The sequence below is a fragment of the Orcinus orca genome, chromosome 11 (assembly GCF_937001465.1).
Source record: "Orcinus orca chromosome 11, mOrcOrc1.1, whole genome shotgun sequence".
NCBI lineage: Eukaryota > Metazoa > Chordata > Mammalia > Artiodactyla > Delphinidae > Orcinus > Orcinus orca.
Genome location: NC_064569.1, coordinates 4,743,778 through 4,771,756, shown reverse-complemented (window position 1 = coordinate 4,771,756; position 27,979 = coordinate 4,743,778). Strand labels below are relative to the sequence as shown.

General features: G+C 54.1%; 1 protein-coding gene and 1 long non-coding RNA gene across 2 annotated transcripts in view; one reads left to right on the top strand and one right to left on the bottom strand.

The window, feature by feature from the left end:
- Window positions 1-218: 218 nt before the first annotated feature.
- Window positions 219-27,955, bottom strand: CCND2 (cyclin D2). Its single transcript, XM_004279014.4, has 5 exons — window positions 27,469-27,955; window positions 25,495-25,710; window positions 22,780-22,939; window positions 14,196-14,344; window positions 219-5,514 (listed from the first exon to the last, which is right to left on the bottom strand). Exons 1-5 carry the CDS (start codon window positions 27,661-27,663, stop codon window positions 5,365-5,367), a joined length of 870 nt encoding a protein of 289 aa, XP_004279062.1. The 5' UTR covers window positions 27,664-27,955; the 3' UTR covers window positions 219-5,364.
- The window catches only part of LOC125960523 (uncharacterized), a 28,353-nt gene continuing 26,617 nt past the window's right edge, over window positions 26,244-27,979 (top strand). The window contains exon 1 of the long non-coding RNA XR_007470266.1: window positions 26,244-26,677. This is a non-coding gene — a long non-coding RNA (uncharacterized LOC125960523). The remainder of the gene's footprint in view (window positions 26,678-27,979) is intronic.

The following is a 27,979-nucleotide window of genomic DNA, read 5'->3' as shown; positions in this document are numbered from 1 at the left end:
GCTTCTGGTTTCTAAGAGGGTTGTACAGGTGACCCAAAAGTTAAAAAAAAAAAAGGTCATCAATTGGTTGCACTGCAATGACACACAGAGACGACCCTCCAGGTTAGGATTCGCATTCTACGCCAGCACCAACTGCGGCCAACAGAGTCCTGACGCAAGAAAGTTGTGTTCCACGCCGGGGATTGCTGGTCGAGAAAGAAGTCAAAAGAGCCAGAGAATTTAGGTCAAGGTGAGTTTATTGTCCAAATAGCATAACCTAATTGCATCCAAAACCATTTTCAAATCCATCTTTAAGCTAGTCAGAAAAACAGGTTATTATTTTTAAAAATCACTTAACACTGAACAGATAGGACCTCTGAAAAGGCAGCTTGACTATACCATGTCACCATCATGGCCAATACAACATTTTTCTCCCATACTTCCTAAAAACCTTCCGTGTATACTGATCATGCTACTTCAGCACTTGCTCGCATGCCGACCAAATAAACACCCACACCTCTTACAGAGTACATGGTGAGAGAATAAAACTGACGGGATATGGCATCACACTCATTTTAAAGCAAAAAAAAAAAAAAAATTATAATAATAATAAAAGAAAGTCCAAGACGAGAAACTGTAACTGAGAGAGAGAGAGAGAGAGAGATCTGAGGTACATGGTAATGAACATAATGGAAAAAATCCAATGGCCTGGTGATCTGCCGGGGACTTCAGAGCTGGCCAGCAGTAAGAAATACAACCAATTGAAAAAACAAAACGAAAGAAACCACGAGAACTTTTTTTTTTTTTTAAAGGATAGGCACCTGTCAAAATACACTGGCTACTGTAATGGCTACAGTCAGTAAGGCACTTTTTTCCCCAAAGTAGGCTGCAGGCGAAGGGATAAATGCGGCAGCTCCAGCATGCGTGTGTATGTTTGCCGATGGCTTCTGGAAACCTAAGCCAGGAATCGGGTCTGACAGCCCAGCCAAGTCTAAAAGCAGAGACACACGGATACAGAACGGTGGTCCTGGCTGAAGTGACGGTTCTGGGTCATTGAGAATCCAGAATCATGAAAAGCCAAGTGGGATGAGGAAGCCATACACGTCCTCTCGAATCTCCCGGCCCGATTTTGTACCAACGGGTGACAGGAACTGCCCCGAAGCTACAGAGCGTCTGCTGGCTGAAGGGGACTTTACCGTCTCAGCAGTAATTTCCCTTTTAAAGCTATTCTCAGGGTCGGACTGTCTCAAAGATAAACAAAGAGGAATCCTTTTGGCTTAGAAGCCAGCTGGCTTACTCAGATTGCCCCCCCATTCTTACTTCCCATTTCCACTCTACCAATATTCTCTTCTTGAGCTAGAAAATTATTTACATGAGATAAGGTGCGAGTCTTTTTCTTCTCCCAGCCCTGACCCCTGTGGCCCGTGGAGGGAAAATGCCCCTGCCCTCTTCGAGAAAGTCATCCAATCCTGCTACCGTCCGCAGCCCCTTCGCAAGGGAAGCCCCCGATGCCCGCAGCCGAGGTGGCGTCCCCTCGGAGCCACGCGTGCCCGACTCGGATGCTGAAGGAGGCCGAACCGGGCCTCCGCTGCAGCACACGCCCCAACAGGGACCCGGCTGGGGGACGCAGTGGGCTGCTCCGTGGGGTGGGGCAGTTCCAGAGGACAGCCTCCCCGGACAGAAGCCCCTTCTCTCAGCCTGGGGGTGGGGGGGGGGGCGTTCTGCTGAGGCATAGGTGCCCTGCCCCCGCCTGCAGGCTTCTCTGCTGTTATGAACCCGCATGGAACTGAATTATGCTTAGCATATATTTTTGGCATACAAGGATTTTCCCCCGTAGGATTTGGCCAAAATTTGGCAGGTGAGGGGAACAACTTAGCTCCCACTGATGGAGAAAAACATAAACAAACAAACAACCAAAAAAAACCACCAAAAAAAAAAACCATACAGAGGAGGAAGTAAAGAAGAGAGAGAAAGACAACAAGGTGGAAAAAGACCAGAATAGGTTTGGAACCCTCTTAGTGGGAGGAAAGAGAACAAAATGCATGGGGAGAAGTGAACTCCTCTGGGACAAAAACTCCTACCGAGGAAACCAATCCAGGGAGCGGGTATAAGCCAGTTCAGCAAAGCCGGGATCCCTTCTTCTGTGTTAAGGAGAGAGCAGGCAGAAAAGCTAAACTACCTGGCGCGCTCCTCACCAGCAACCCTACACCTCCCATCACACTAGGCCCTGAGGATGGGAAGGAGACAAAGCCGGAAGGCCCCAGTGGCCCCCTGGGGGCTCCAGGGCTGGGAAGAAGAAAAAACCAGAAGGCCCCAGCGGCCCCCTGGGGGCTCCAGGGAAAGTGGAAAGTGAAGGACTCTGGGGGAGTCTGTTGGCCTGTTTCCTTATTTGTCAGGTTCTCTCATTTGCTGCTTCCCCTTGAGCTTAGCGGCTGGTCACTGTTCAAGGGATCTGTACCTGGCTTTCTCTTTAGGTTCCAAGACTCCCAAGAACTCTAGGGTCCATGCATTCCTCCATCCTGTGGAACCCCTCGGGGCCTAGAAGAGTGGCCTGTGCAAAGTGTGCTCCCGATAAAACACAGGCTGCTCAGCCTTCCTCTCCAGAACCTCAGGATACAGCACCCACTGGAATGGGTGGTCATGTAACTCACCAAGTCCCGAACCCTTCTCACACACTTCAAGGGAGACTGACGCATCTGGGGCTGCATATCTCTGCAGAGAAGCAGCCTCCCTACCTCCCTTCGACCACCAATCCAATACTCATCTGACCCATCTTTCCAACCATGCCAATTCAACGCACGATCTAAAACCTGAAAACCATTTAGTGCCACTTAGCAAGGACCTGGCTGCGCTTGCCTGCCGCAGGCCGGACAGGTGGGAGCAGTTGCCGTGGCAACCCTACCTGCTGCAGGTTCAGACCTAGGAAACCCTCCGAGATCATCCTGAACGGGGGCTGCCCGTATCCGGGAAGGGGCCAGAGAGAGGGGAAACGTTCCAGATGAAAGGACCCAAAGCAGATGAGAGCCCTGCTTTAGAAAGGCCTGCAAGATGAGACTCTCCAGATAGCCTGCTGGAATTCTCTAGTCTGTGTCCTGATCGCTGGTACCCACGTGGTACCTACTCCACTGCATCAACCTCTGTGCTGAGTGTCAGCCTTGCGGGGGAGGGGAAATCCCTTGGTTCAATTGCATTTTTTCCATCATGATGAGGATACCAGAGTCAGAATGGAAGCCTGATGACCTTCACCACGGAAGAGGTCCCTGGGCGTGAGACACCCTGGGGCCAAATCCTCCACCTGCCACCTGGGAGGGGCCGCACAGCCTCCTCCCCGCCTTCTGCCTTCCCTGACTAATGGGCTCCCAAGCAGAAACTGTCCGGTTGTGAGGTATTATGAGAACAAAAATGTGAACCATTTTCTTTTGTAGCTATTGATTTTGTCCAGTACACCTGAGGTAAAGAATACTCTGTCTTTGAAGGATGTGACCAGAGAGGAAAAAAAAAAAAAAAAATCCATGAATACGCTACCAGAAGAAAACAAACTATGTATGGAAGGGCTTTTCCAGTACGAAGAACTCCTATCTCAACCATCTACTTCAGGACTTGGAAATTTAAGCGGGAAAATAATATATTATAAAATTGTTTATAAGATAGCAGCACACTCGGTGAAACATTACAGCTATAGGTACTGTTAACGTGGATAACAATGAATGATCTCAGCTTCTTAGCAGCGCAAAAAAAAAAATAATAAAAAACTGAACATAATAAAATGAAAAATAAGAGACCCTTAGATTTTTCTCCATCTTAAACCCTTATACTACGAAACAAGGCAGAATCTGTGTATAAAACAATTCTTCAGAGTAGCCCTGTTCTGATCTTTTTTTTTATTTTTACTTAAAAAGGCAAATATTTTAATAGCTTCATTACCTGTCAATTATAATTGTGCAAAAAAAAAAAAAGTTGGTGCTTCAACCTCTCTGCTAACTGAATGCCTCTAAGACGTGGAGAGGAAAAAAAATTCAAGTACGCTGAATGCAACCTTGCAATGAAATCAACAAAAAAACGGAAACGGGAACGAAATGCCACACTGATGACCCGCTGTCTGTCTTTGCACCAGCAATAACGCTTTTTTCCATGTCCAAAGGAGGAGTATAGAGGTGGGAATTAAGATCCTTCTGTGCCACCAAAATGGTAACAGAGCTTTGTTTTTAGGAATGTTGTGATGGGGATTTCAGCGGAAGAGGGTGTGTCTTGAGTTCCGGTGGGGATGCCAGAGAGTGTCAGATACAGGACAGCAACCCAACTGGGGGCAGGAGGGGAGGGGGCACAGGAGGAGAAGGGAGGCATCTACTCTGCATGATTTGCATAAACCATCCCATCTATCCCTCGGGAACAATTTTTCAAAGTGCTTTTCGAATGGAATGGTTTATACCAAAACGCTCACCTGTGGACCAGACACGCCAATCAGCACCAAAGAATTCGTTTGTTTCCTAATGAGGGATGCCAAGGTCACATTACTCTCTTGAACACATCAGGAGAAAAGTTTCCATTCCAGATCCCACCCTCGGGCTCCATCTGCCTCCATCTCATAGGAGTTTTGGGGATGGCCCGTAGCTAGATTGCCCCTTTTCGATAAAAATTGGGTGGTGTCTGCAACGAACCATGTTTGGAAGAAGAAGCAAGATGTCGAAAAACGTGAAACCCCAGGATCCAATCACCTGTGTCCAACGGGCAAACATCACCTCTTTTAGGTAGCAGCTACTGTAGACAGCGAGAGCTGTCACGAGAGGCCCAGCAACGCTCCTGACTTAGTAACAAACAGGTGGTCGGGAGGAAGGGCGCTTCTCCATCCAAAACGGTTCGATCGCACTGAGATTATTTTGTAACTCCCTCCCCATCCTGTCCCTCCTTATTTCTAACTCCTTCTCGAGTTCATTGCTTTGCAATCTAATCCTGCCATAAGTGGCATCTGCAATTCCTCGAAAGTATCCTACCAGGGGTACATACATGCTAGTTCATAACAGGAAAAAAAAAAGTCTCTAATTTGTTCCCATAGTGCAGGCATACATTTTCGCTAGCTACTCTGCAGGTTTTCCTGTAAGCATTTTACTATGACTTTTAACATCATCAAACAATAATAACTGTTCGCATATATACGGGATTCCCTTCTGTTGTACTTCAAATAGGCACCAGATGCTGTTACTGATTCCGTGTTTATAGGACCTTTATCTCTCACTTCTAAAAGATCTTTCAATATGATCTAGGTGGGGGCAGGTTTTTTTTTTTTTTTTAAAGTTTCATCCTAAAACATTAAGAGAACAAAACACAACCAGAGAGAAGGAGAGAGCAGATTGGACGCTTCTCTCCCATTCGGCCTGCCCGACATCCTCACAGGTCAATATCCCGCACGTCTGTAGGGGTGCTGGCTTGGTCCAGCTCGTCCTCCGACTTGGATCCGTCGCCCTGGTCCTGACGGTACTGCTGCAGGCTGTTTAGCAGCACCACCTCAATCTGCTCCTGGCAGGCTTTGAGGCAATCCTAGAGGAAGAACGGTCCAGACCAGAGCTGTTAGCAAAGGCAACAGTACGCAGAGCAACTGACGAAGAGAACACACATGATTCAAGCCCCGCCTGAGTCTGCGCTCGCTTTCCAGCAGAAAGAAAGCTGAAACGTACAGGAGATGCATCCTTCCGGTGCCGGAACCTCACCACTCCAAGTGGGGTCCACGGGCCGGCAGCATCAGCACCATCCGGGAGCTTGTTAGAAATGCAGAACCTAGGACTTCCCTGGTGGTCCAGTGGTTAAGCATCCACCTTCCAATGCAGGGGACGCGGGTTTGAGCCCTGGTCGGGGAACTAAGATCCCACAGGCCGCGGGGCAGCTAAGCCCACGGTGCCGCAACTACTGAGCCCGTGCTCCGGAGCCCACACGCCAAAACCAGAGACAAGCCTGTGTGCTGCGATGAAAGATCCCGAGGGCCACGACTAAGACCCGATGCAGCCTAATTAATTAATTAAAGAAAGAAAAAAGAAATGCAGAACCTCATTCCTCTCCAGACCAGTCAGATCAGAATCTGCATTTTAGCAGAAGCCCAGGTGAAGTGTATGCACAGGACCTGGGCACCACTGGCCAAGATGAGCAGCTGTTTGTGGCCACACGGTGCCTGGTAATCCAAGGGCCAAGGAGATGCTTCCCGCTTGGGGACACCGGGAGGTGAGAAGGAAAAGGGGAAGGCCAGCCGTACAGACAGTGTGACCACACTAGACCACCCAAGGGATAGATAAGAGAGTGGACTGAACTACACTGATCCTCACAGCGACTGCGGAACCGCTTAAAAACAAGCAATCTGTTTTTCGCTTATTTACCGTTCCCTTAACTCTCATAAAAATACAACACAGAAATGTTTTCAAAATTCTGGACACTTGAGCCGTCTAATTTGGGAATAGGCAAAAAAATCCCTGCAGCATTGCTTTGATATTAGTCTATATTTGGTAGGGAAGATGCACCATGTGTTGATCTCAGGCAGATGTTTCTGTTAGCTGGGTGGCGTGGGACACAGCGGCAATTCGTGGGTGTCACTAGGGAGGGATGGTGGTTGGTAGTAGCAAGTGGGAGGTGAGCTGAAGAAATTGCTCTTAGGAGCTATTTCCCAACATCTCTCCTTGGCAAGCCTGCTTTCCTGTGCCCTCGTGAGCAGCACAGACACATGGAATAGGTTAAATCCACTCTGCCTGGGTCTTTCCACAGTTTAATGTACGTTTCCCTTGTGCTTGTTTCGCCATGCAACTACCCAGCGGTTACTGTCTGCCGAGCACCAAAGCGTTATCTCTATTTTCCCAAGATCTAAAAATAAAGTTGGGGTCCTCAGGAACACCGTTTCCCTTCCTTTCTCATCTCTCATCCATTTCAGCTTTGTATGAAATTCAAGATCGGGAGCAATGGCAGACCGAGCACTGAGGGCAGAGATGAAATTTCACCTGCAATGAACTAAGAGTGACTAGAAGGCAGGGGTATTTGCTGTCGCCCCACCAGACTTGCAGGCAGCCGCTAAGTTATCTTCCTTCTCTGACCTCAGTTTCCCCACTTGTAAAATAAGGCTCAGGAAACGCTCACAGACGGAGGACCAACTGCGATCATTTGGACAAAGTGCTAAGTTCAACACACGACAATCATTTATTACGAACAGAAAGAAGTCCATCCTGGACTGTGAAAGAATTCCTGAGATTTCTTTGAAACGAGGTACGAACGAGCATTTGCTCAGGACAGGTGAGGCGGGCAGTGCAGCGGGCACAGTGGATGGAGCGTCCGGCAGGGCAGACGTACCCCGGCCCAGAGCTCTCCGTCCCCAATGAGAAAGAGCCAGGGACTGGCCACTGAGGACCCAACAACGTTTCTCAGACTGGCCTGTGGCCTTGCCTGGTCATGTCCTCTAACCTGCCTGACCCCCTAACTGGTGAATTAGAAGCTGACGGGCCTCGCCCACTGCCTGCTCTGCCCGTCCAGCACTCCTCCTCCAAGGCCCGTCCTGCAGTGGCCGTGCTTCTGGTCACTCACCACTCACGAAGGTGCTCGGTGGTGAAGGCTAAAGGCAGGATGCTTCTAAGGGCACCTGCATTTCAGCGGAAGGCACTAGAGGACCCGAAAGCCTTATGATCTCAAACAATTAATCTTAAACAACAAGGTTAACAACGTAAAAACTGGCGAGAGTCAAAACTCCTCTGGCTTGTCCCTGAGGAAGCTCCTGGCCAATCCTGTCCGACTTTCCTTCCCCAAGGCTCTATTTCTGGGTCAGCACATCTGCCACCCCAATAATACGACAAACTCAGGATGCCGTGACCATCACTGCCTTAGCCACACCAGCAGCCAGAATGGATGGTCCTCCAAACAGGGAGACCGGGCTCTGGAGAGCTAAAGAATTTGATTCGGGGCCACGGGCAGTCTCCCTTTGGGTCACCCATGTTCCTACTGTTCCCGGTATTTAGATTTCCCTCCCAGCAGCCTTAGACCCTAAAGGAACAGTTCTGAGAAAGGCCTACAGGGAGGGCTGGCACACTGGGCAGTGACTTCTACGGGACTTCAAGAGAACACAGGCGTCGAATGTCATATTTATGTAACTTCCAGCCAAAAACAGCTTTCCCGAATAAAATGAAGAAAGAGTTCACATTAAACACAAACTCTCCTGTCTTGACTTTTCCAGTCCCACTTGAATTTCAATCTAAATCATTCCTGACTATGGCCAGCTCTTCCTCTTTGATATCTCTTACTCCAAGGGAAAAGGGACGACTATAGCAGTTCCCCCAGAAACGAGGGACCCTGAAGCCCATAGGCTCAGCTGTGACAGCAGGACGCTAAAGCTCTCGGTGGACCAATGGTGTCCCTCATTGCTGGAAAGCGCTCTGGGGTCTCCGTCTAACCCTCCCCTGGTTCCACTGCTTCATGACTTGACTGTCCTAATCTGAGTTTCAACTGCGGGGACCTCTCGCTCTCGGCTAGATGAAAACCTACTTAAGGGCAAGAGCTTGTCTTGCATAAAGGATGTTGCACGTTCTACTCGGACAGTGGCAGGAAGGAAATCGGCATCCCTCTTCCTGGAAACAGAGCTCACTCCCTGCATTTTAAACCTTCCTTTAGGATTGCAGGAGTCCTTCTTGGGCGTCCCAAGAGCGTGTGGATTTCCTGTGAGCTGGTGGAAAGTGAGGTCCGAGGGAGGGCGGGGTGGTGCCCCTACCTCAGCAGACACGCCCCTCCACCCAGTCCACCCGGCCCCAGTCTTGCCGGAGGGGCTCCCAGTCTCCCGAGTGGGTAGGAGAGCGCCGGGGGGACTGGGGTGGGAGGGGTGATCTGGACGAAGGGAGGAGGCCAAGCCCAGAGAAGGAAACAGAAGGGGGGACAAGTTGCAGAGCCTGAAGGGAACCCAAAGCGAAGCTGGAGAGAGTGATGGCCATGTGTCCACGGGCGGAGTTCTAAGGCGACACACACAGATCCTTACAGGATCTGAGAACTGGGGGCTCTGGGGGGCTTTTGGAGATCCAACAGCCAGCTGCGCCCATTTCACAGCTAGGGAGCCGACCCGAAGCTGGCTCCTCCCCCAATCACACCTAGTTAAAAACGATCCCTGGCCTTCAAAGGGCGAGACTCCAATTCCAGAACTGTCTTCCCTGTGCAGCTCTCCGCCTCTTCCGGGCTCTAAGGAAAGACAGAGCAGAGAATCTCCGAGAAAGGGAGACACAGCCCAAGTGGCCTGGAAAACCCCCGACAGCGCCTCCGATGAAAAGATGCTGCGCGCACGGCAAGCGCCGGGGCTCCGGGCCCTCTGCTTCTCCGCAGCCTCCAGAAGCACCAGCCATTGTGCCGAGATGCCCCAAATTAAGCTGCTTAGAGGGAGAGCCATAATGCTCGTCTGTCAGCCTGGACAGGTGGCACTCCAGTGCTGGGGGTCGGGCAGGCCTCCAGCCCGAGGATGCTCGGCCCCTCCCCCCCCCACCCCCGGCCCGCAGCCCTGACAGCGGCATTTGTGATGCCCGGCTCCTTCCCCGGCCCGACTTCCTCCGCGTGCTGGCTCCAGCCCCGCGCCCCGCACCCTCCTCGGCCCTCTGAATGGGCTGCGGAACTGCTACCATCAGCCTCCAGTGTCACTGCATCACGGCATTGTCACCACACACGCACTGCACTCAACAGGGGCACAAAGGGCTGAATGAGCCCCAGACCCGCGGCCAACTCAGGCACAGACAACTTAGGAAACTATCTCATTCTTCCTTTCTTCACAGCCTGTTGGGCTTATTTCCTTGAATACCAAATGAGGCCCGCGGCAAAACTCGAGCTCAAGCAGGGGCGGGAAGCATCGGTCTCCGTTTCTGTTTCCTCTGCCGTCCCGCCCCCGGCTTCCCGTCCAGCGACTCTCCTGCGGGCTTCTGACCACAGGCCCTGTTCGGGGCACAAAGGACAGTCTGGGGGACACGGGGGCCTTCAAGAGAAGGTGTGCTGTGAGGGCTCCGGGGACCAAGGCAAGGGTGGGGACCCTGGGGTTCTGACATGCAGTCACTATCGAGTCTTCCCTGGCGCTGCGGATGACCCTAGGGGAGGGATGGCCTGGAATCTTCCTGGGCAATAGTTAAGAATTCAAGGGACTTCCCTGGCGGTCCAGTGGTTAAGACTTAGCCTTCCAATGCAGGGGATGTGGGTTCGATCCCTGGTCAGGGAGGTAAGATCCCACAGGCCTCCTGGCCCCAAAACCAAGACATAAAACAGAAGCAATATTGTAACAAATTCAATAAAGGCTTTAAAAAAAAGAAAAAAGAAGGCAACAGAGAGTTTTGGTGTAATCTAGGTAGAAAAGGATACATGTAATGACAGGACGACTCCCATCTATACCTGTCCTGTTAAATACCTTCCAGTAACTTCCCATCTTCATGGCCCGTGAGCCCCAATTCTACTTGTTCATTAGTGACTTAGGAAAATGGTGTCACGTGAAAACAAAGTGACTTGCTCTAAGATAAAGTCAGGTAAAACTCAGGGGACCCTGACATATTGTTAATGTTAAGACCTATCTAGCTTTTCCAAAAGACCTGGGGAGACCAAAGCACTAGAAACACACTTGAAACCCACCTGCCCAGCCTTTGTCCCCCTTCCTTCCTCCCCCGCCCTCCCTCCATCATTCCCCAATGACTCTGCCAGGGGATCTGGAGAAAAGGCTGAGTCAAAGTTGGGCCTCGTTCAAAAGAGTCTATATACAAGTGAACAGGGAGATAAAGGCTGGCACCAAGCTCCAGCAGGATGCCGAGGGGACGGAAGAGGAACCCCGATTCTGCCAGGGAAGTGGCCCAGTCGGTCCCCCCCTTCGCAAGCGGACCCTTGGCAACGGAAGCCCCGGTAGACGTTCCCCCAAGGCCAGAATGGCCTCTCTGGCTGGTGTCTGTTTTTAGCAACACTTAGGAGTAGAAGGAAAGAGGACTTAAAATACACCACCCTCTGAGACTTTCATTCCCTGTAAAACTGTCAGGCTTCTCACTCAGCTTTCTCTTTGGAATGAAGCGTTCCGGTTTATTTTGACAACCAGAGCGAACAACAGAGAGCAGCTTTCTCAGGGCCGCGTGGGTCCCTCCCATCAAAGCTCCCTGCCGCCAGCCAGAGAGCCGGAGAGATGGCTCTGGCTGTCTCAGGGGAGAAAGAGGGGATCCTCTTTCTACAGTCATATCTCTGACAATCGACGGAAAAAGGACACCGTCAGCTGGCCCAGGTCTCTAGGTGCGAGGGGCAAGGGGCACGGGGCTAGCACACAACCGTAGGGACTCTGGGGTCAAAGGCCGGCACGTCCCGATTCTTATCTGCCCGTGCACCAGGGCCCATAGGGCAGAAGGTGGTCTGGGCACTGGGCTTCCCTGTGGGAGGGGGGCTCAACGCAAACCCCTGGGCACTTCAGTGTGGCCCAAGGACATTTTACGTCTATGTGGGTATCTACAACTTTTTGTTGTAGCAATATATACGCCACCCAGCCCTGAGCGTCTTCATCAGTTTTAAGTGTACAGCGTCAGCTCTGAGTACATTCACTGTGTCGCGAGACCACCACCCTCTCCAGGACTTTTCTTCCCAAACGGAAACTCCATCCCCATTACACAATCACTCCCCCACCCGCTGGGCCCTGGGAACCTCTATTCCACTTTCTGTCTCTATGGATTTGACGCCGTCTAGGGGCCTCGGGACCTCATGTAAGCGGCATCCCACGATATTTGTCTGTGTCTGGCTTATCTCACTGAACACGTCCAAGGCTCATTCACAGTGTAGCATGTATCGGAATCTCATTTCTTTTTAAGGTTGAATAATGTCCCATGGCATGCACATACCACAGTTTCTTTCTCCATCCCAAGGCCATTTTCAACCACCAAGTGATGGCTTCTACTCTGCATTTTACGTTAGGCCCGGAGAGCTCCTTCCCGAGGGCTGATTTCCTCTAGTTCCAAACACCCACTTACCATCCACTCCTTTGATCTTCATTTGCTGGGGTTTTACGTGCTTTACCGTGGATTCGCCATACAATCGCTACGTTCCTTGGTGACAGGAAGCTCATCTTTTATTTTCCGTGTGCCGCCCGCCCCCCACCTTCTTCCACGCTGTCTGTGCCTCGCTTGTTTGTGGGCCTTGCTCACAAGGTGACAGCCTGCCCGAGAGCTCTCCGGAGAACACAGGCTGATGGGTGGGAGGACTTAGCGCCCGACGTCCGGCACACACAATAGCTGAGGCACCGAGGACGTCCCCAGGGAGAGCGGGATGCGGCTCTGGGGACCCGGGGCAAGCTGGGAACCTCCTGAGCTCTCCAGCTGTTCTCTGAAACGGGCACATTAAAATGTTTAACCCGGGGCCGACCGGTGAGAACGAGGCAGATGTGCGCACGTCCAACAGCTGGCGACTTTTAGAAGGAACCTCTAAACCAGCTTTGCGTCTAGCTGACCCAGTCTGACAGCGACCAGGATGGCCTGGCTACATAGTATCTGACAGGGGCAAGCAGCGTCTCCCATATGAAACGAGAGACTAGTTTGCGGACTTGAAAAGCAAGGCACAGCCCACGAGCTCCCCTGGCACCCCAGGAGCGACCTCTGTCCATCTGAAGCCTACAGTAACGGGTGACAGAGAGATGCGGGAGAGAGCTGGAGACCCCGTGGGACAATCGGCCCATCAGGGCACATCTAGAAATATCCGAAGGAGGTTACTATGCTGGCGGGGGGTGGGGTGGGGGGAATCAAACACTTGTCACTGACATTTTTGTCCCCGGGGGTCGAGGAGGGGCTGGTCTTCAGCGGGTTGGGAGTCCTTTTGGCAAGGCAGCCTCAATAGAAGATATTCAGAAAAGGAGGGAAGCATATCATTTCTATAAATGCTAAGTTCCGTCCAAGATTTGCCTCTAGAGGATTCGAAGAGCATTCTTCCCAGGAAGCTGCACTGGAGGGTCTTTTCCATCTACATTTTGGAAACCACGCTTCGGAAGCCTGTTTGCAGCCAGCGTTTGAAAAGCATCTCTAAGAACTGTTTCAGAGGAGAACCCCTCCCTGTGCCACGTCCTTGAGATGGTAATGAAGGCCGAGGCAAAATCTGGGGGGGGTCGGGGGGGAGGCCAGCCAACTGCAGTCTTAGGCGTGCTGACATCTACCCTTTTGCCCAGCATCCCTGGTGGGGGCACTGGCCCCAGGCCTGTAAACCACATTATCCCTTATAAGTCAATATATGCCCACAGCAGGGCATTCAGAATCCCCCTGACCATCTAGAGGGGGTCATCACAAAGTTCCCCTGCATTCTTGAGTCTCTCCATGGTGACTTGAGAGGGGCCTCAGAGCTGACACCCCTCTCTCGAGTGGTTTTAAACCAAAGGCCTTTTTCAAACAAAAAGATCCCAGGAGCTGCGGCGAGGGAGGAATGCAGGGTTCCCAGGCTGGGCGTCAGAGCCCCCAGGTTCCGGTCCCAGGCCGGTGACCCCGGCTTCTCCCCCTCTCTGACCTCGCAGAATCAACCTTCTCAGGACCACGATTTCCAGCTAGCTGAATCAGAGCCTCCCTGGCCCCTGGGCTGTCCCCCAAACCTCTCTTCTTCTAAGGAGCTCCAAATGCTGGCAACCAGAGTTCCAGCCTCTGCACTGTCCACAGGGCACCCAGAATGGAAAAATCTATAGCTAATAATAGTTCCTTGCATTTGTACGGCACTTAACTCTTTTTAAAGCGCTTTTTAATCCGTCATCACGTTGAACTAAAGGGAAGTGAGAGGCAGGCGGGGTGGAGAGGTCTGTGGAGGTGGACGCCTCCTGACGGCGGGGGGCCCCTCCGTCTCCCAAGCCCTGAGGTGCAGGAGGGGCTCACTCGGGCCCTGCCTGCCAGCCTCAGCGCCCGTGAGCAGGCGAGAAGGCTCCACGCCGGAGGAGAGGCCGCGGATTGTACATAAATGGAAACAGGCAACAGGCGACAAGTCAGACCCATGGGGGAGCCCGGGCCACACAGGAAACTGGTCAGCAGCCCTCCCTCCCCCCTCGTCTCTGCTTGCGAAGCTCTTTTCTCTGTTTGATGGCATGTGGGGCCTCACCTGCTGAATTCTGTATGACCGCGGGTGCCGATCTCAGAAAACAGAAACCAACAGACAAAGAACCTCGGCCACCTCCTCACTGAACCAACTGTCTCTCTCCCCGAGCTGAGGAAAGAGAGGTCTGGTCACAGCCAAGGGGATGGACGGGGGCCACCTACCACGTCGGTGTTGGTGATCTTGGCCAGAAGGTCCACCAGGGCGTCGCCCGTGAGCGAGCTCACATCCTCGTCCTGCTGGAGCCCGCAGATGGCGGCTCCCACGCTTCCAGTTGCGATCATCGACGGCGGGTACATGGCGAACTTGAAGTCTGCGAGGACGAGAGGCGGAAGGTCAGGACCCCCGCGGATGCACCCTCTCCTAAGTCTTTCCTTCACAAGATGCCCTTCATTTATTTGCCCGTGACCGTGGTGGTTCCAGATTTAAAAGGAGGAGACCGAGTAGAACAGGGAGGTCTGAGACCAGTACAGACAAGATAACCCACGTGCCACACAAGCGACACGAGCCAAGGGCTCCACACGTTCGAAGGAGGGGGAAGTACGAGCAGGTGAATCTTAGGAAGGACGACAGCCCTGATGTGACTCTGCCATGCTCTCTGGACAGGCATCAAGGACTGAGACGGCTCAGAACAAAAGAGATGATTTGATTGAAAAAAAAAGAAAAGGACTTCCCCGGTGGTCCAGTGGTTAAGACTCCATGCTTCCACTGCAGGGGGCCCGGGTTCAATCCCTGGTTGGGGAACTAAGATCCCATGGGCCATGCAAGAAAAGTGGGAGAAGCAGCCATGGGGGGCGGGTGCTGGGGGGCAAGTTTCACACAATTCCCCACTTCTACCCAGCGTCAAGGGCCCTCAGAACGTTAGAAGAGAGGACAGGAAGCCAATCACACTCCCACTATTAGCCGTCCTAATCAGAGGAAGGACTTGCTTTAGATTTTATGGCTTTGAGGGCTGAAGATCCCATTTTCTTGCTGAGGAAAAAAAAGAGTGGTTTGCTAGAGACAAGTGGAAAAACGATGATACATTGGATGGGCTCGAACCCCCTCATTTTCCATTTCTCCAAGAGCAACTACAGAGGATGCTTTTATGTACCAGCCTGGGAGCCCAAACACCAGTTTCTTCTGGGGCGGGGGGGTGTCCCCCAGAAGGGCCGGCAACCAAATCGGCCACAGCTGTCCATGGCAGGGAGGTAAGGATACACACCCCTTAGCCCTGCTCCTGCTGCTAAGGGCTCCCACCTGCCGACACGGCCAGGACCTGACTCGTTACAGCCTGTGTGATACAGCCGTCAGCCACGGAAGCTGTGTACAATCAGTACCTTAACGTCGTGGATGAGAAACCAAGCTGCCTGAGTCTCCACTGCCCTCCCCCTGTCCTGTGCTGATAGGTGAAAGAGGTGAGAGCTTTGTCCCTGACCCTGACCGCAGCCCCGGAGTGGGGAGCATCTTCCACAAAGGGTTCTCTCTAGTTTTGCCATCATCGCAGTGAATTCACTGCATGTAGAAGTGGAAAGTTGGAGGGAGGGGGATCGCTGTAGAGGGAAGACGTGGGTCACACTTCCATTCCCAGCATAAGCACCGCGTTTAACCTACAGAAACAGTTCAACCTACTATCTCCCCCTCTTGCTATTCTATCAACATAGTCCAAGGACGCACTTCTATCAGTGACCCCACTGTCCACATCAGGTCAGTGGCGTCCTCAGAAACTGCGCTGGGTTGCTCAACCAGGCACACGCCCTTCCCCTCCTGGCCGAATCCCACGAACACAGCAGGCCTGGCCGTCTGTCTGTCTTTCTCCATGGTCTTCTGTTCTTAGCCCACGCATCATCTCCACCTCTCGAGGGATGTATATATATTACGCCATTCCACCCAAAGCCTGCTGTGTTCTAACTCGTCCAGAGCCTCTTCTCTGTCCCCGGACAGTGACGAAGCCAGCCTCCCTGCCTCCCGCTCTGCTGTAGGTCTCTTCGCATGGGGTCACACAGGAGTGTTTCTCTGCCCAGTAACCTCGTTAGCTCCCCCCGGGGACATTCACAATGCAGAGGCAGCCGCCAGCCCGTGGCCCTGGGCCCACACAGGCCCCGGGTGGGAGCAGCTGGCAGGGAAGGGCAGGGCAGGAGGGGATCCCCGGCCCCCCTGCCCCAGGCCTCAGCCCAGGAAGCAGAGCCCACACACACCTATCTTTGCATCCCGCTGCCTGCAAACCCAACTCCCACTTCCAGCAAATGAATTAATCCTGGCAGTCAGGGCGTGTGGATGGATGGTCCTGGGGTTGCTGAGAGGATCGTACCTCCCTTCTCGTTTTGTGGGAAAATGCCAAGGGACACTGTCCCCTGCCCCGCCCCCCAGAACTGGGGAGCAAGGGCTGCATGAACACGGCAGCCTCTGGGCAGCACCGGCAGGGCCAGGGAAGCTAGGCTGGCGCTGCTGAGCAGCAGGGCAGTGACCCCCTCTAGGGCCCCGACAACTGCCCGACTCTCCCACAAAGCCAGGTCCAGCCCGTGGGACCCTGGGCGAGTCACTTCCTCCCTCCCAGCCCCTTGGAGTCCCAGTTATCTATGAGGAGGGTAGAGCTAGAGCAGCGAACTAACTAGTTTTTCTAACCTCCACCTGCAACTCAGTACAGGGTCATGAAATTCGTTTGTAGGTGGTGACCAGCATTTTTTATTGTTGTTGAGTTGAACAAAATGTTAGCATAGAAAGTATCAGGAAGTAATGCAAGCAGTGAGAGTCAATACTGTCTTAAGAAACATTTGTATCGATTTGACGTATACTGACAGTTATCCTGAATTGCTTTATAAAATGTATTTCTTCCTTTATGGTTTAGGTCCAAAAAGTTGGAAGAAGGTAGGCTGGCTAATCTTCTCGGGGCCTTCCGGCTCTAACTGGCTTTTTACTTAAGGCTCTGGAGTAAAAACGACTCTCAAGGAAAAGAATAAGGAAGAGACACTAGAACACAGCACGGCTTCCCCCAGGCAGCAAAGTCACAAGACATCTCTCTCCATCGAGCAGAGCAGTTCTGCATGGCCTCAGGGGCTGCCCCAAGACCACACCCAGGGACACCCCCTCTCTGCTGGTAGGGGAAATGGCAGAGAGAAAAACACCTGAATAAAACATCTGAAGGGTCGTGTCCTTGTACTAGCTCTTGTTAACTAACCTCCACACTCACCTGTGGAAAGTTCCATCCAACCCATTCAGCCATTTCTGGAAACCTTCAACTTTTGGCTACGGAACTGGATGGATAGATTCACGATATTTACTTGAGGGAGGGGGCAAAAATAAAATCAGGCTTCATGAGCACGTGCTATGATCAAGATTGCAACTGTCCATAAATACGTAAATAGAAATGCATCAACATGCATGCACGTGGGGATATCAGGAGAATACAAAGATGTATGTAAATGTCCCCACCATCCAGTGGGGGAAACGCTATTTGCAAAAATAAAATACAAAGTAACGATCTCTCCCAAATCTCTGAATCTCTTGGTCAAAAAACGCCGACAAGCTCTATGTTGGTGCTGAAGGTGTGCTCAGGGGTGAGGGTCTCTCTCCACCCTCAGCTGCCCACCTGGAAAGCTAAAGTGTGTGTGACTTAATAAGAACCCGCCCCCCAGAGTGAGAGGCAATTAGCTGAGCAGGGACCCGTTCTGATCGAGTTACGACGTGTTCCTCCCTGTTCCAGGCAGCACCATGATGATTCCCCCAAGACACGGGACATATGATCTAAATGGCTAGGTGACTTCTAAAGAAATGTCTCCAAGAAAGGATAGGAGCATTCGAGACACACACTTAGGAGGATTCCCCAAAAGGAGGTGGGAAGGGTTTGGGCCAAGCAGCTCCAAGCACTGGAAGGTGGAGGCCACGGAGGCTGGTGACCTTACCACCTACCAGCTGCGTGAAGGTGGGCAAGTTACCTGACCTCTCTGAGCCTCCATTTTTCCACCTACACATGAGGATAATAATTAGACTCTCATAGGGTACTTCTGAGGATGCAACTAAGAGAACAGGGCCTGGTTCTCGGTAAACAACCCATGACACCCACCAGCAGCATCGCTGTCATCACCCCACTATCCCTACCCCAGGGGCCCGCTGTGGGATCGGGGTGGGCAATGCTGACCGTCGGCGATTCTGTTCAGCACCTGCAGGGATGCGGCGAAACAGCAGGCCCTGCACAGCAAGGCCAGGAGAACGAGGGCTCTGCTCTGGCCGCCCTGAGGCTCTTTCTCTCTCTCTCTCTCTCTCTCTCTCTCTCTCTCTCTCTCTCTCTCTCTCTCTCTCTCTCTCTCTCTCTCTCTCTCGCAGAACCGGCCTCATCGCGTCCCCACTGCCTCCTGCTGCTTTGTCAGCAGTGGGGGAAGCTGAGGCCTCCCAGGGGGATGGAAAGAGGGCACAAGCACACAAGGAACGAGAGAGAAGTCGGACTATTCATTCAGCTGGGGTCACCCAGAACCAAGGAACAGGTCCCATAGCTCAGCAGCCCTGACCTGACCTCCACCTTCTCCACCGACCAGCCCAGGCAGTGTTCCTACTGTTTGCTTACTTGGCAAAGAATTAGCAAAGAACAAGGTGAAATTCACCTGCTTCAAGACACTCCCTTTTACCGGTGAATCGATGAAATCTTGAGAGGTTAAGTGACTTGTCTAACGTCTGATGCCGGGCCTGGGCTTAAGATGGAGAGAGGCATCTGGACGTTGCACTCTGAGACTCACCAGCAGGTAGAGAGCTCTTCAGAGGCACCGCCCACGCCCCACTGGGAATCCACGGCCATCTTTCCCATCAGAGGCGGGAGAAAAGGCCAAAGGAAGGAACCCTGGCTCAGGAGTCCAGGAGATGGGAACGCCTCCCGTCTGTGGCCCCAGTCCCCTGTGGGATCCTGCAGACACTTCACCACCCAAGGACCTCCTGGGGCCCCACTGGGCTCCTTAATCTGGACAAGGGCAGGAGAGCTGCTCCACAGTTCATCAACTTAGTTAAGATTTCACTGAAGGAAGCGTTCTGAGCTAAGCGGGTTTGAAACCACAGATTACACGGCCCTGGGGGTGGCTTTATCCCCATTGTTTTGACTATGGTGGCCGAGGCCTTGACCGGCAAGCGTGACCACTGTGCTTCTGTTCACCACTAGGGGGCGAGAGGCGCTCGCTCCGAGGGGAAGAGAACCAGGGATGCCCTTCTCTCCCTCTCCTCCAACCTGCCTCAGGTGGGCCTTTAAAAGGCCGGAGCCGGTGGGGGGCTGGACGAGGACCCTCAGCCTGCTCCCCACGCACCTTACGGCCTGGTGGGAAGTGAGATGGGCCCTGTCAAGCTGCCCGTGTGGAAGAACTGAGACTCCCGTTCAACAGTCCACTTCCCTGGGGCCCCGTGGCCGCTCCTCGGTGGAGGGAACTCAGAGGGTCGCAGATGGAAAGGGCTTTCCATTCTTCCTTCCACCTTCCAACCACCCAGGCAGACCTCCCTTTCTGCATCAGGGGCCAAGTCATGGACCCTCTCTGGGCCACCACTGTCCGGCTGTAAACCAGGGATGAAGCGTCGCGAGACACGTCCAGGTACAGCCAGGAGGACGGGGAAGCTCTGGGGTATCGCCATCCCTGGGGCCCAGGCCCGCTGGGCAGGCAGCCTGGATAGCTGAGGGCAGCACCTCGGGGTGGGGGGCTCCTAAGCACAGAGGGAGATGCAGGGTGCCGTGGGAAGGGAGGCTAAACACCCCCTCCCTCACCCCCGCCCGCGCCAAGTTCAAACTCAATGCCACTGGCTCTTCTAAACTAACTGGAATCATCTGTTCAGCATGATGTCATGCGTCAGGAATCTCCCCCACGCCGGCGCGATCCTGAGTCATCCCAATGGTCTCTTTCCTCGTTGGCAGACTTGGGGGCTCTGCCATCAGAGCGGCACCAGGGGGATGCTGAGAACAGTGTGCTGCCCAGCGTCCAAAGCTCTAGGGAAGGCGGATATGAAGGGCTCCCCTCACCCCATGGCCTCCACCGACCGGCACCAGCCGAAGTCTCCACCCCAGAGGCTGTTCAGGGCTGGGAAGGGAAGAGGACACCTCTCTCTGTCTCACCACCATGTGAAGCCTCAAGCCCCCGGAAGGAGGACTGGCAGCCCTGCCCTGCCCGCGTCTTCCCCTTTCACACACAGGCACTCTCCACGGACCGCGGGACCACCGCCAGCTCTTTCACAAGCAGCTTTCCCCCTCAACTAGCCACACAGCCCCAGGGTCGCGGCTGCCCCTGAAAGGCCGGGATCCCTGAGCGGAACGGAGCAGGACCTGTGCTGCTGTAACTCGTGCCGGCTACCTGCCGGCCTGGCCCGGGCACGCGCCCATTGCTCACACACCCTGGCCCCAGAACGAGGCATCTCATCCAGCCGGAAGGTGGTCCCCTCAAGAAAAGCGGCCCCTTGGCTTTTACTCCGTCAGGCCCACGGCCCTAAAACCCCAGGCAGCGGGATGCCACGTGACTCGGCCATGCAGACACACTCGAGGGCAGATCAGGGAAAGAAATGCCTCTCAGACGGGCTCATCCCCTCTAGACCCAGAAACGTGTGAAACCCTCCTTGTGCTCTGAGCTGTCCATGCGTGGCGCTCAGTACCCAGCTGGAGGTGTTCCTACTCCCATCCTTCCCTGCCCCTGCCCCACGCTAGCTCCTCTCTCAAAGGGCAGTCTTCCCGACTTCCCCCGCCTCCCCTCAGACCTCTATCCCCTGCCCCTGAATCCCAGGCTCCCTCCTCGGGCCCCAAACGTGGCAGCTGCCCCAAGGACCTGGCCAAGGAGGCCAGGGGTGGCGGACGGGATCCCCAATTTTAGAGCGTGGGTGGGCCTTTAGGCAATCCGGGGATCTGCTTTTGGCCTGGGTCACTCCACCCACCCTCCCGACCCGAGTCAGAGATCAGCGAGGGGGAGTGGGCAGATGGACCCCAAAAGATACGTCCGTCAAGAGACAAGGTCAGAGCAGAGCACTGGCTATCGACAGCTGGGCGATGGGAGAGTGCAGGGTCAGGGGTCAGCTGTCCTAGAGAGAAAAGGGCTGGTTGACCCCTTCTCCACAGTGAATCATGACAATGGAGAGGAAGGGACAGCGGGGCCTGGGAGACAAAATGACAAGTCAATGAGGGGCTGACCTCTAGGGGCCAGGCCAGACAGCAGAAGGGGAGGAAGCAGAAGAAGGGCTACTGTGTGCAGGGCAGCAAGAATCGCGAGCAAAGAATGGTCCCCCAGGGCTGCAGGAAGGGCACAGGGCACGGACACTCCACGAGGCTGGGCCTGGATCTGGGAAGCTCAGGGACGGGAAGCCTGCTCTGGGATCCACAGTGGGGGGGCTGGACCCTGCATCTGAGCCCACAAAGGCTGAGCACAGCATCCTGCTAAACTCAAACGGGGGTAGCAGGGTTAGGGTTAGGAAAGTCATTGTATCCACTCAGTAAAAGTCAGAATCGGAGACATTTTCACATTTGGTACCAGGGCACATCGCCTACACCTTGCCTGGTTGACAAAGGACCTCCTTGTACATCATCTCTCTTCTGATGTGCGTTTTCCTAACCACCTGAAAAGGCCGTAGGAGCGTCATGTGTCAATAGGCATATTTTGCAGATGAAGAGGCTGAGGTTCAGAGAGGTCGCGGGCTGGTAAGTAGCAAAGCCCGACCTTTTGACTGTGAACAGGGCACGTAGGCTACATTGCAGATAACGTGCTCATCTTAACACGTAACAAGATACTGAAAGAAGTCAAGCCCCAGGCCCACCTTTGCAATTCCAGTACATGCTCCTGGCAACCGTGGACCCCGCCCTCTCCCCCGGGGCAGGGGGGAAAGGTCCACCCAAGCAAGTTTTTTCCCTAACACTTCTGATTGTGAAAATATGAACTCCTGACGCTCCACCCTGGCCAACGATGGGTCCGGAGTTTCTCCCATGGCCACTACCATTAGGGGTGGGGGGAAAAAGATGGGGGGAGGGGGAAGACGGCGGAAACTGGCCAAAGTTCAGTGTGATGAGACGGTATCAAACCGCTGCCTTTAGTTTATCAGTTAATTGCAAAGCAAACGGGCCAACGAGGACTATGTATCCATTGCGGGATCAATGGGGTGGGTGTAGCGCTCTTAACATGAAAAGGCGGTTGCAGCGTTAAAAAGGCTGCAGTCAAAACCCCAACACATGGAGGGAGGGCAGCAGAGCCCAGGCGCAGGAAGCAGTCCTTGCTGAAAACCCCACATGTCCACCCGAACCCTGCAGAAGGAGCTGCCAGAAGGCAGTAAATGCCCTGCAGCCAAAAGAATTCCTCTGGCCTCCCTGACCACTTATCAGGGCAGGCGGTATTTATCTTGACAGCGTTCCTCGGACCTATATTTGCATCCCGCCCCCCTCCAAATTTCCTCTTGGGCTTATCTCCAAGCCATCCTTTTCCTCCAAAGATGAAAGATTGAAACACGACCAGAGGGCAGTATATATAATCTTCAAAGAGCACTTTAAACACCATAAAGAATATTTTAACAGGCGCTGTTTTTTTTCCCCCCCTCACCACACCTGTCCTCATAAACCATTTATGAGCTTGGCAGAGAGAGAAAATATACCAGCTGAGATAAAGGAAGGAAGAAACAGCCCAGGAATGAAACCTTGGACTCTAGATTACTTGGGACCCCCTCCCCTCGACCCCCCAATCCCTGGAAGTTAGGGCTGCGGTCCTCCTCCCCTTGAATCCACCCCCCCCCAAAGCCCTCCCCAGCACCAGGCCCCCACCGGGCTCCAGCAGCTCCTACCAGTGGCGCACAGAGCGATGAAGGTCTGAGCGTGCTTGCGGATCAGAGACAGCTTCTCGCTGGGCTGAGGCAGCTTGCGAAGGATGTGCTCGATGAAGTCGTGGGGGGTGACGGCCGCCAGGTTCCACTTCAACTTGCCCAGCACCACCAGCTCCCACTCCTGGGGACGGAGGGAGGAAGGGAAGAGTATAAAGCCCACAGGCTGACCTGGCATCCGGGACTGGGGGCTTGGCATCCAGACCAGTCTTCGGAACGATTCTCATTAGAGTGGAAGGCGGGGCCGTTTATCAGAGTGGCCCTAAGCTTTGAAGTGGGTGACGGCTCTTCTCAGGCTTCAAAGGTCAGGCTCCACTGAAAATAATGAGCGCCCAGGTAGCTGTTGCCAAGATGGTACCTTCTTCTATTTCTCTGCCTCTCCAGCTCCCCGACCCGCACCCGACCCTGACTTCCATTCCAGGGGATGCTTCTGCCCGCCCACCCAGAAGGTTGAATCTACAGTAAGATACCACCAAGGTCATTGTAGCCCTTTCGTAGCAATTTATTGTATATCTATCACCAGATTAATGGTCTTTTTAATCCTCGTGGAAAAATGATGTACACAGAATAAAGCTCAAAATTAGGTTTCTTGGCCCAAATCCTTGGCAACCAATTAGCTTGCTCGTAGTTGGTGCCAAAATGTACCATTTTTCTCTCTGCTGCTAAAACTTTCCCCATGACATGTAATGCAGAAATCTTGGGAAATGATACTCAGACACGGGGCACCCTTCCACTGAAATGTTTCACCGGCCTTTGTTACCATGACTGAAGGACCTCATGGTCACTGGCAACCCCCTTGTGCAGCTGGAGGTGATTCAGGGCAGGGTGAAGGTCCTTGTTCAAGGTCATAGAAGCCCGCAGCCCAAATGCTGGCACTGTGCAACCCTGTCTCTTGTGGGCCTCTCACCAGCAGCCCACCTAGTGAAAAACCTTGTTTCTCTCCCTTATTGGGATACGTTGTGGGGAATTGTGCTCAAAGGGAAACAAGCCAAAGAGAAAGCCTTAAAACTACGTGCAGTCAGAGGGAAAAACAGGCCCATCGATCTATCGTCATCAGCAGAATGAGCGACCAGCTTACCAGTGTAGTCCGTTCCCCCATTCACCCCAAGGTACCGACTGTCTTCCGCCTGCCAAGCCGGCCACCAGAGCCCTATTCTGCCTGCGACCCACAGCACCGGCTGGCTGTGTGGTCTGGGCCAACTCCCTCCCCTTCCCTGGCCTCGGCTTTCTTGTTGGTAAAATAGGAGGACTCCTCCAGTTCTCAACTTCTGGGATAAAGAGACAGAGACTGGAAAAAGGCAGATTTGTCTGCAGCAGTACAAATTAGCTTGGCAAGCCCCTGGAAAAAAATTGGGGTGCTCTGAAACATACCCGAGTCCCCCATCATGTTGAAACAGTGAAGCAAAAGGAAGATTCGTTTTCCTCGTCTCCCGTGAGAAATATAACTGCATCCCAATTTTAACCATGCTCTCTTTACCTGCCTTCAAGTCTGCCTTGGTTTTTTTACGGGAGGTTGGCGGTGAAAACCCAGACAGACTACTAAACAGTCAGTGTCTTCCAAGATGGCTTGAAATTCCAGCTCTCCTTCTCACGGGGGAATGCGAGTATAAACCATTCGACTTGTACCATTATTAAAGGAAGCAGATCTCCTAGAAGAAAGCACCTTTCTGGGCCTCTCGGACCAAACCAGAAGCAGCTGAAATCTGGCAACTGTTCAAAGGTGAGGTCATTCATGCCCCTCTGCATTCTCGGAGATTCCTCCCCATCCTTGCACATGTCTGCCGCTAGGTGGCAGCACAGCCTCAGGGAGGAAGGCCTCTCACAAAGAGCTCAGTTCAGGCAGCCAGTCCCGGGCCCTGTGGACTTAGTGCAGGCCTGGCCAGCGGGGAGGGGGAGGGGGAGGGGGGTGGTAAGAGGGGGCCCCTTTTCCAAACAGTTGGGAGATAGGCTGTGCAGATCACTGAAGGTGGGCCTCTGGAGCCACCCAACCAATGCCACGCTGCTGCCACATGGCCGTCTTAAGTATGAAGCTACAGGGGCAAAGAGTCCTATCGGGTGGGAAAAAGGTTTGCGGGCAGAAAACCAGAGTCCAGACAGGACCCCGTGTCTATGTAGAGGTAACAGCCCCACCGGAGACAGGAATTCAGGCCTCCCAACCCTCTGACAAAGGGCCCAATTTGACTCTGCTCAAAAGCCAATGAACTGGTATTTAAGTGAACAGCTACTATGTGTGGGTATCTTGAGACTCTAAGAGGTGCCTAAGACCTACCTTTGAACTCCCGGTTCTTAGGAGACACGCCACACGTGTATTTGAGAATCATGTGAGAGGTTGATTTCTGTCTCGGAATTCCGCGATTGAAAATTTGGAATTTAATTAAAATATTTTATCACTGTGCTTCATGCCTCCTCTGCATACGTAAGCGGCTGCAAATGAATCTCACCAACACAAACCTCCCTGAGTGAGGACGTTATTCATGGGTGGAGTCTCGGTACTTCGCACAGAGCCCCGCACACAGTAGGAACGCAAGGAGCGTCGTGTTAAAGAGTTCCCAGAAGTGTGAAAACGTCAGGGATGGGTAATTTGGGGTCCTAAGGATCTGTTCTGGGAGCAGCGGCATCAGAGTATATTATTAGGATAGGGGACAGCAGAAAGGCAGGGGGGAAGGAGGCAGTCATTACCAGCAGCTCCTGAGGCTTGACGGAGTTGTCCGTGTAAATGCACAACTTCTCAGCGGTCAGCGGGATGGTCTCTTTGAGCTTGGAAGCCAGGAACATGCACACGGCCCCCAGAAGCTGCAGATGGGTCTTCGGAGTTGGGACTCCGGCCAAGAAGCGGTCCAGGTAATTGATGGCCAGAGGAAAGACCTCTTCTTCGCACTTCTGCTCCTCACAGACCTATGACACGAGGGGACAGGGTCGGGGTGGGGGGAGACCATAATATCAGGAAAAGAGGAAAAAAGGGAAACCGCACAATCTAGGAAAACGACAAAAATATTGAATTTGTCGGGGGGGAGGGGGAGGGGAGTAGAATAAGCGATCAGAGTGAAGGCGAGGAAATTGGGGTCAATCTGAATGGCCATCCGCGCTGGGGTCCTCCCCGGGAGCCTAAAAACTCACCGGAGAGGTGGGTTAAGGACCCCGAGGCCGAGGGCGCAGCAGCTCCGGCCCCGCCGCCCCCGTGGGCCGCTCACCGCTCCGCTCGCTCGCACTCACTCACTCTCTTTTTTGGATTTCGTCATCTTTTCAAAAAATCAATAAAAATATTCCGGAGGCTCCGGGGGTCTCGTTCTTGGTCTCATTCGGACCCCCAGACCCTGCTCTATCATTCCCGACAATTGAAAAAATTGTCGGGGGGAGTCCCCGCAGGCCCAGTCGCCGCATTTGGGGGGGTGGGTGGGGAGAGGTGGGGAAGCGGGGGGAGGGCGGAGGGAGCCAGCGCCGCGCAGCCTGGGCGGCCGGAGTCGGGGCAGGGGAGACGGGTTCAAAAAATAATTAAAAATCGAGGAAATACCCCAGACAAGACCTTTCGCCGTGAAAACCCCACAGAGGACCCAGGCTACCCGCAACGGAGGTTTGGGGTGCCGGGAAGGTCTGGACCGCGACCCCTGGGGCTTTGGATACCGAGGGGGAAACTTGCAGGGGTGAGCGCGGCGGCGGGAGTGTCCGGCCGCGGCCCACAAGGGCAGAGGCCGGGGACGGTGGCGAAGAGCTGGGGGACAGACGAGAACGGGGAGCCGCCGGAGAGAGGCGCGGGGGGCTCCGGCCTCTCCTTCGGGGGGGACCCGCTATCGCCCCTGCACACACCTCCTCCCCCCTCCCACCCCACCCAGCTCTCCGCACCCAGGAAACTGAAGGCCGAAACGTAAGTAACCTTCGTGAGGGAGGGGGGGATCGGGGGCGAAGGCGCCATCAGAAGTGGGGGGCCGGGATAGTGGGGTGAGAGGGGGAGCGGGCGACGCGTTCCAGCCTCTCCACCCCGAGTTTACAAAGCAACATGGCGAAACCACGGCAGGTCCGGAGCCGTGCAGACGTGGGCACACGGCTCGCTCCGCAAGGGTTCGGAGCGAGGGGAAAGAAGTGGTTCTTTTGGGTTCCCCGAAAACACACGTTTCTTCAGTGTGACTTCCGGGGCTCCTGAATTCCCCGTTTCTCTTCTCCCTCCGCCCTCCCCCCTTAGTGCCAACGCGGAGTCGCGACCACAGGCGAGGGGGGGGGTACCCGAGGCTAGGACGAATTTGCCCTGGCCTTTGGTGGGGGGGCTGATTTTTTAACTTTGGGGTCCCGGCTTCCCGCTCCTACTCCCTTCTTCAAGGCACCTAAAGCAGCCTCGGCTTCGCAAAAGACAGGTCGGGGTGGGGGGGGGGAGGAGGCAGCCACAGGCAGGCACCCGCGCGCGGGATGCTCCCCCACCCCCGCCCCGGGACAGCCTCGCTGCTCCCAGATTTGCCTCCTCCCTCCTCCCCCCTCCCCCCGTTAATCTTGCACCCCGCAAGGAACAGAAAGGAAGCCACGCGTCTCGCCGAGGGCACGGGGTAACCTCTCGCGCAGCAGCGGGGAGGCGGGCGCGGAGGCTGCCCTCTCGCAGGTTCAGGGTCCCCGCGTGGGGTCTGGGGTCCGGGCGGGGACGGACGGTGCGCCTGCCTGCAGACCTACCTCCAGCATCCAGGTGGCCACCATCCTGCGCATGTAGGGCTGGATGTCCTTCTGCACGCACTTGAAGTAGGAGCACTGGGGAAGGTAGCGCTCCTCGATGGTCAGCAAGTTCTGCAGCACGCGGTCGTCGTGGAGCAGGTTGGCGTCCGGCACGGCCCTGCGGACCGGGTCCACCTCTCCGCACAGCAGCTCCATGGCCAGCTGGGTGCCCACTCGCGCCCCTGCGATCTCCGGACTGGAAAATTGGGGGGTTTTTTTGGAGGGGGGGAGGGGAGAGGATTCCCCTTACCTCCTTCCTTTGGCTAAATAAGGGGTTTTCGGGGAAATAGCGAAGGGCAGAGAGGGAAGCTGGGGAAGAAGAGGGGAAAGGGATGGGCGGTGGGAGAGGAGCGCCCCGGGGGCTGCTGACTCTGCCTGCCCTCCCCTTCAAACTTGTCTGCTCTCCCCAGCTCGCTCTGCTCTCTGCTCTCCGAGGCAGTGACGCAAACTGGCTGGGCAGTTACTTCTCCTC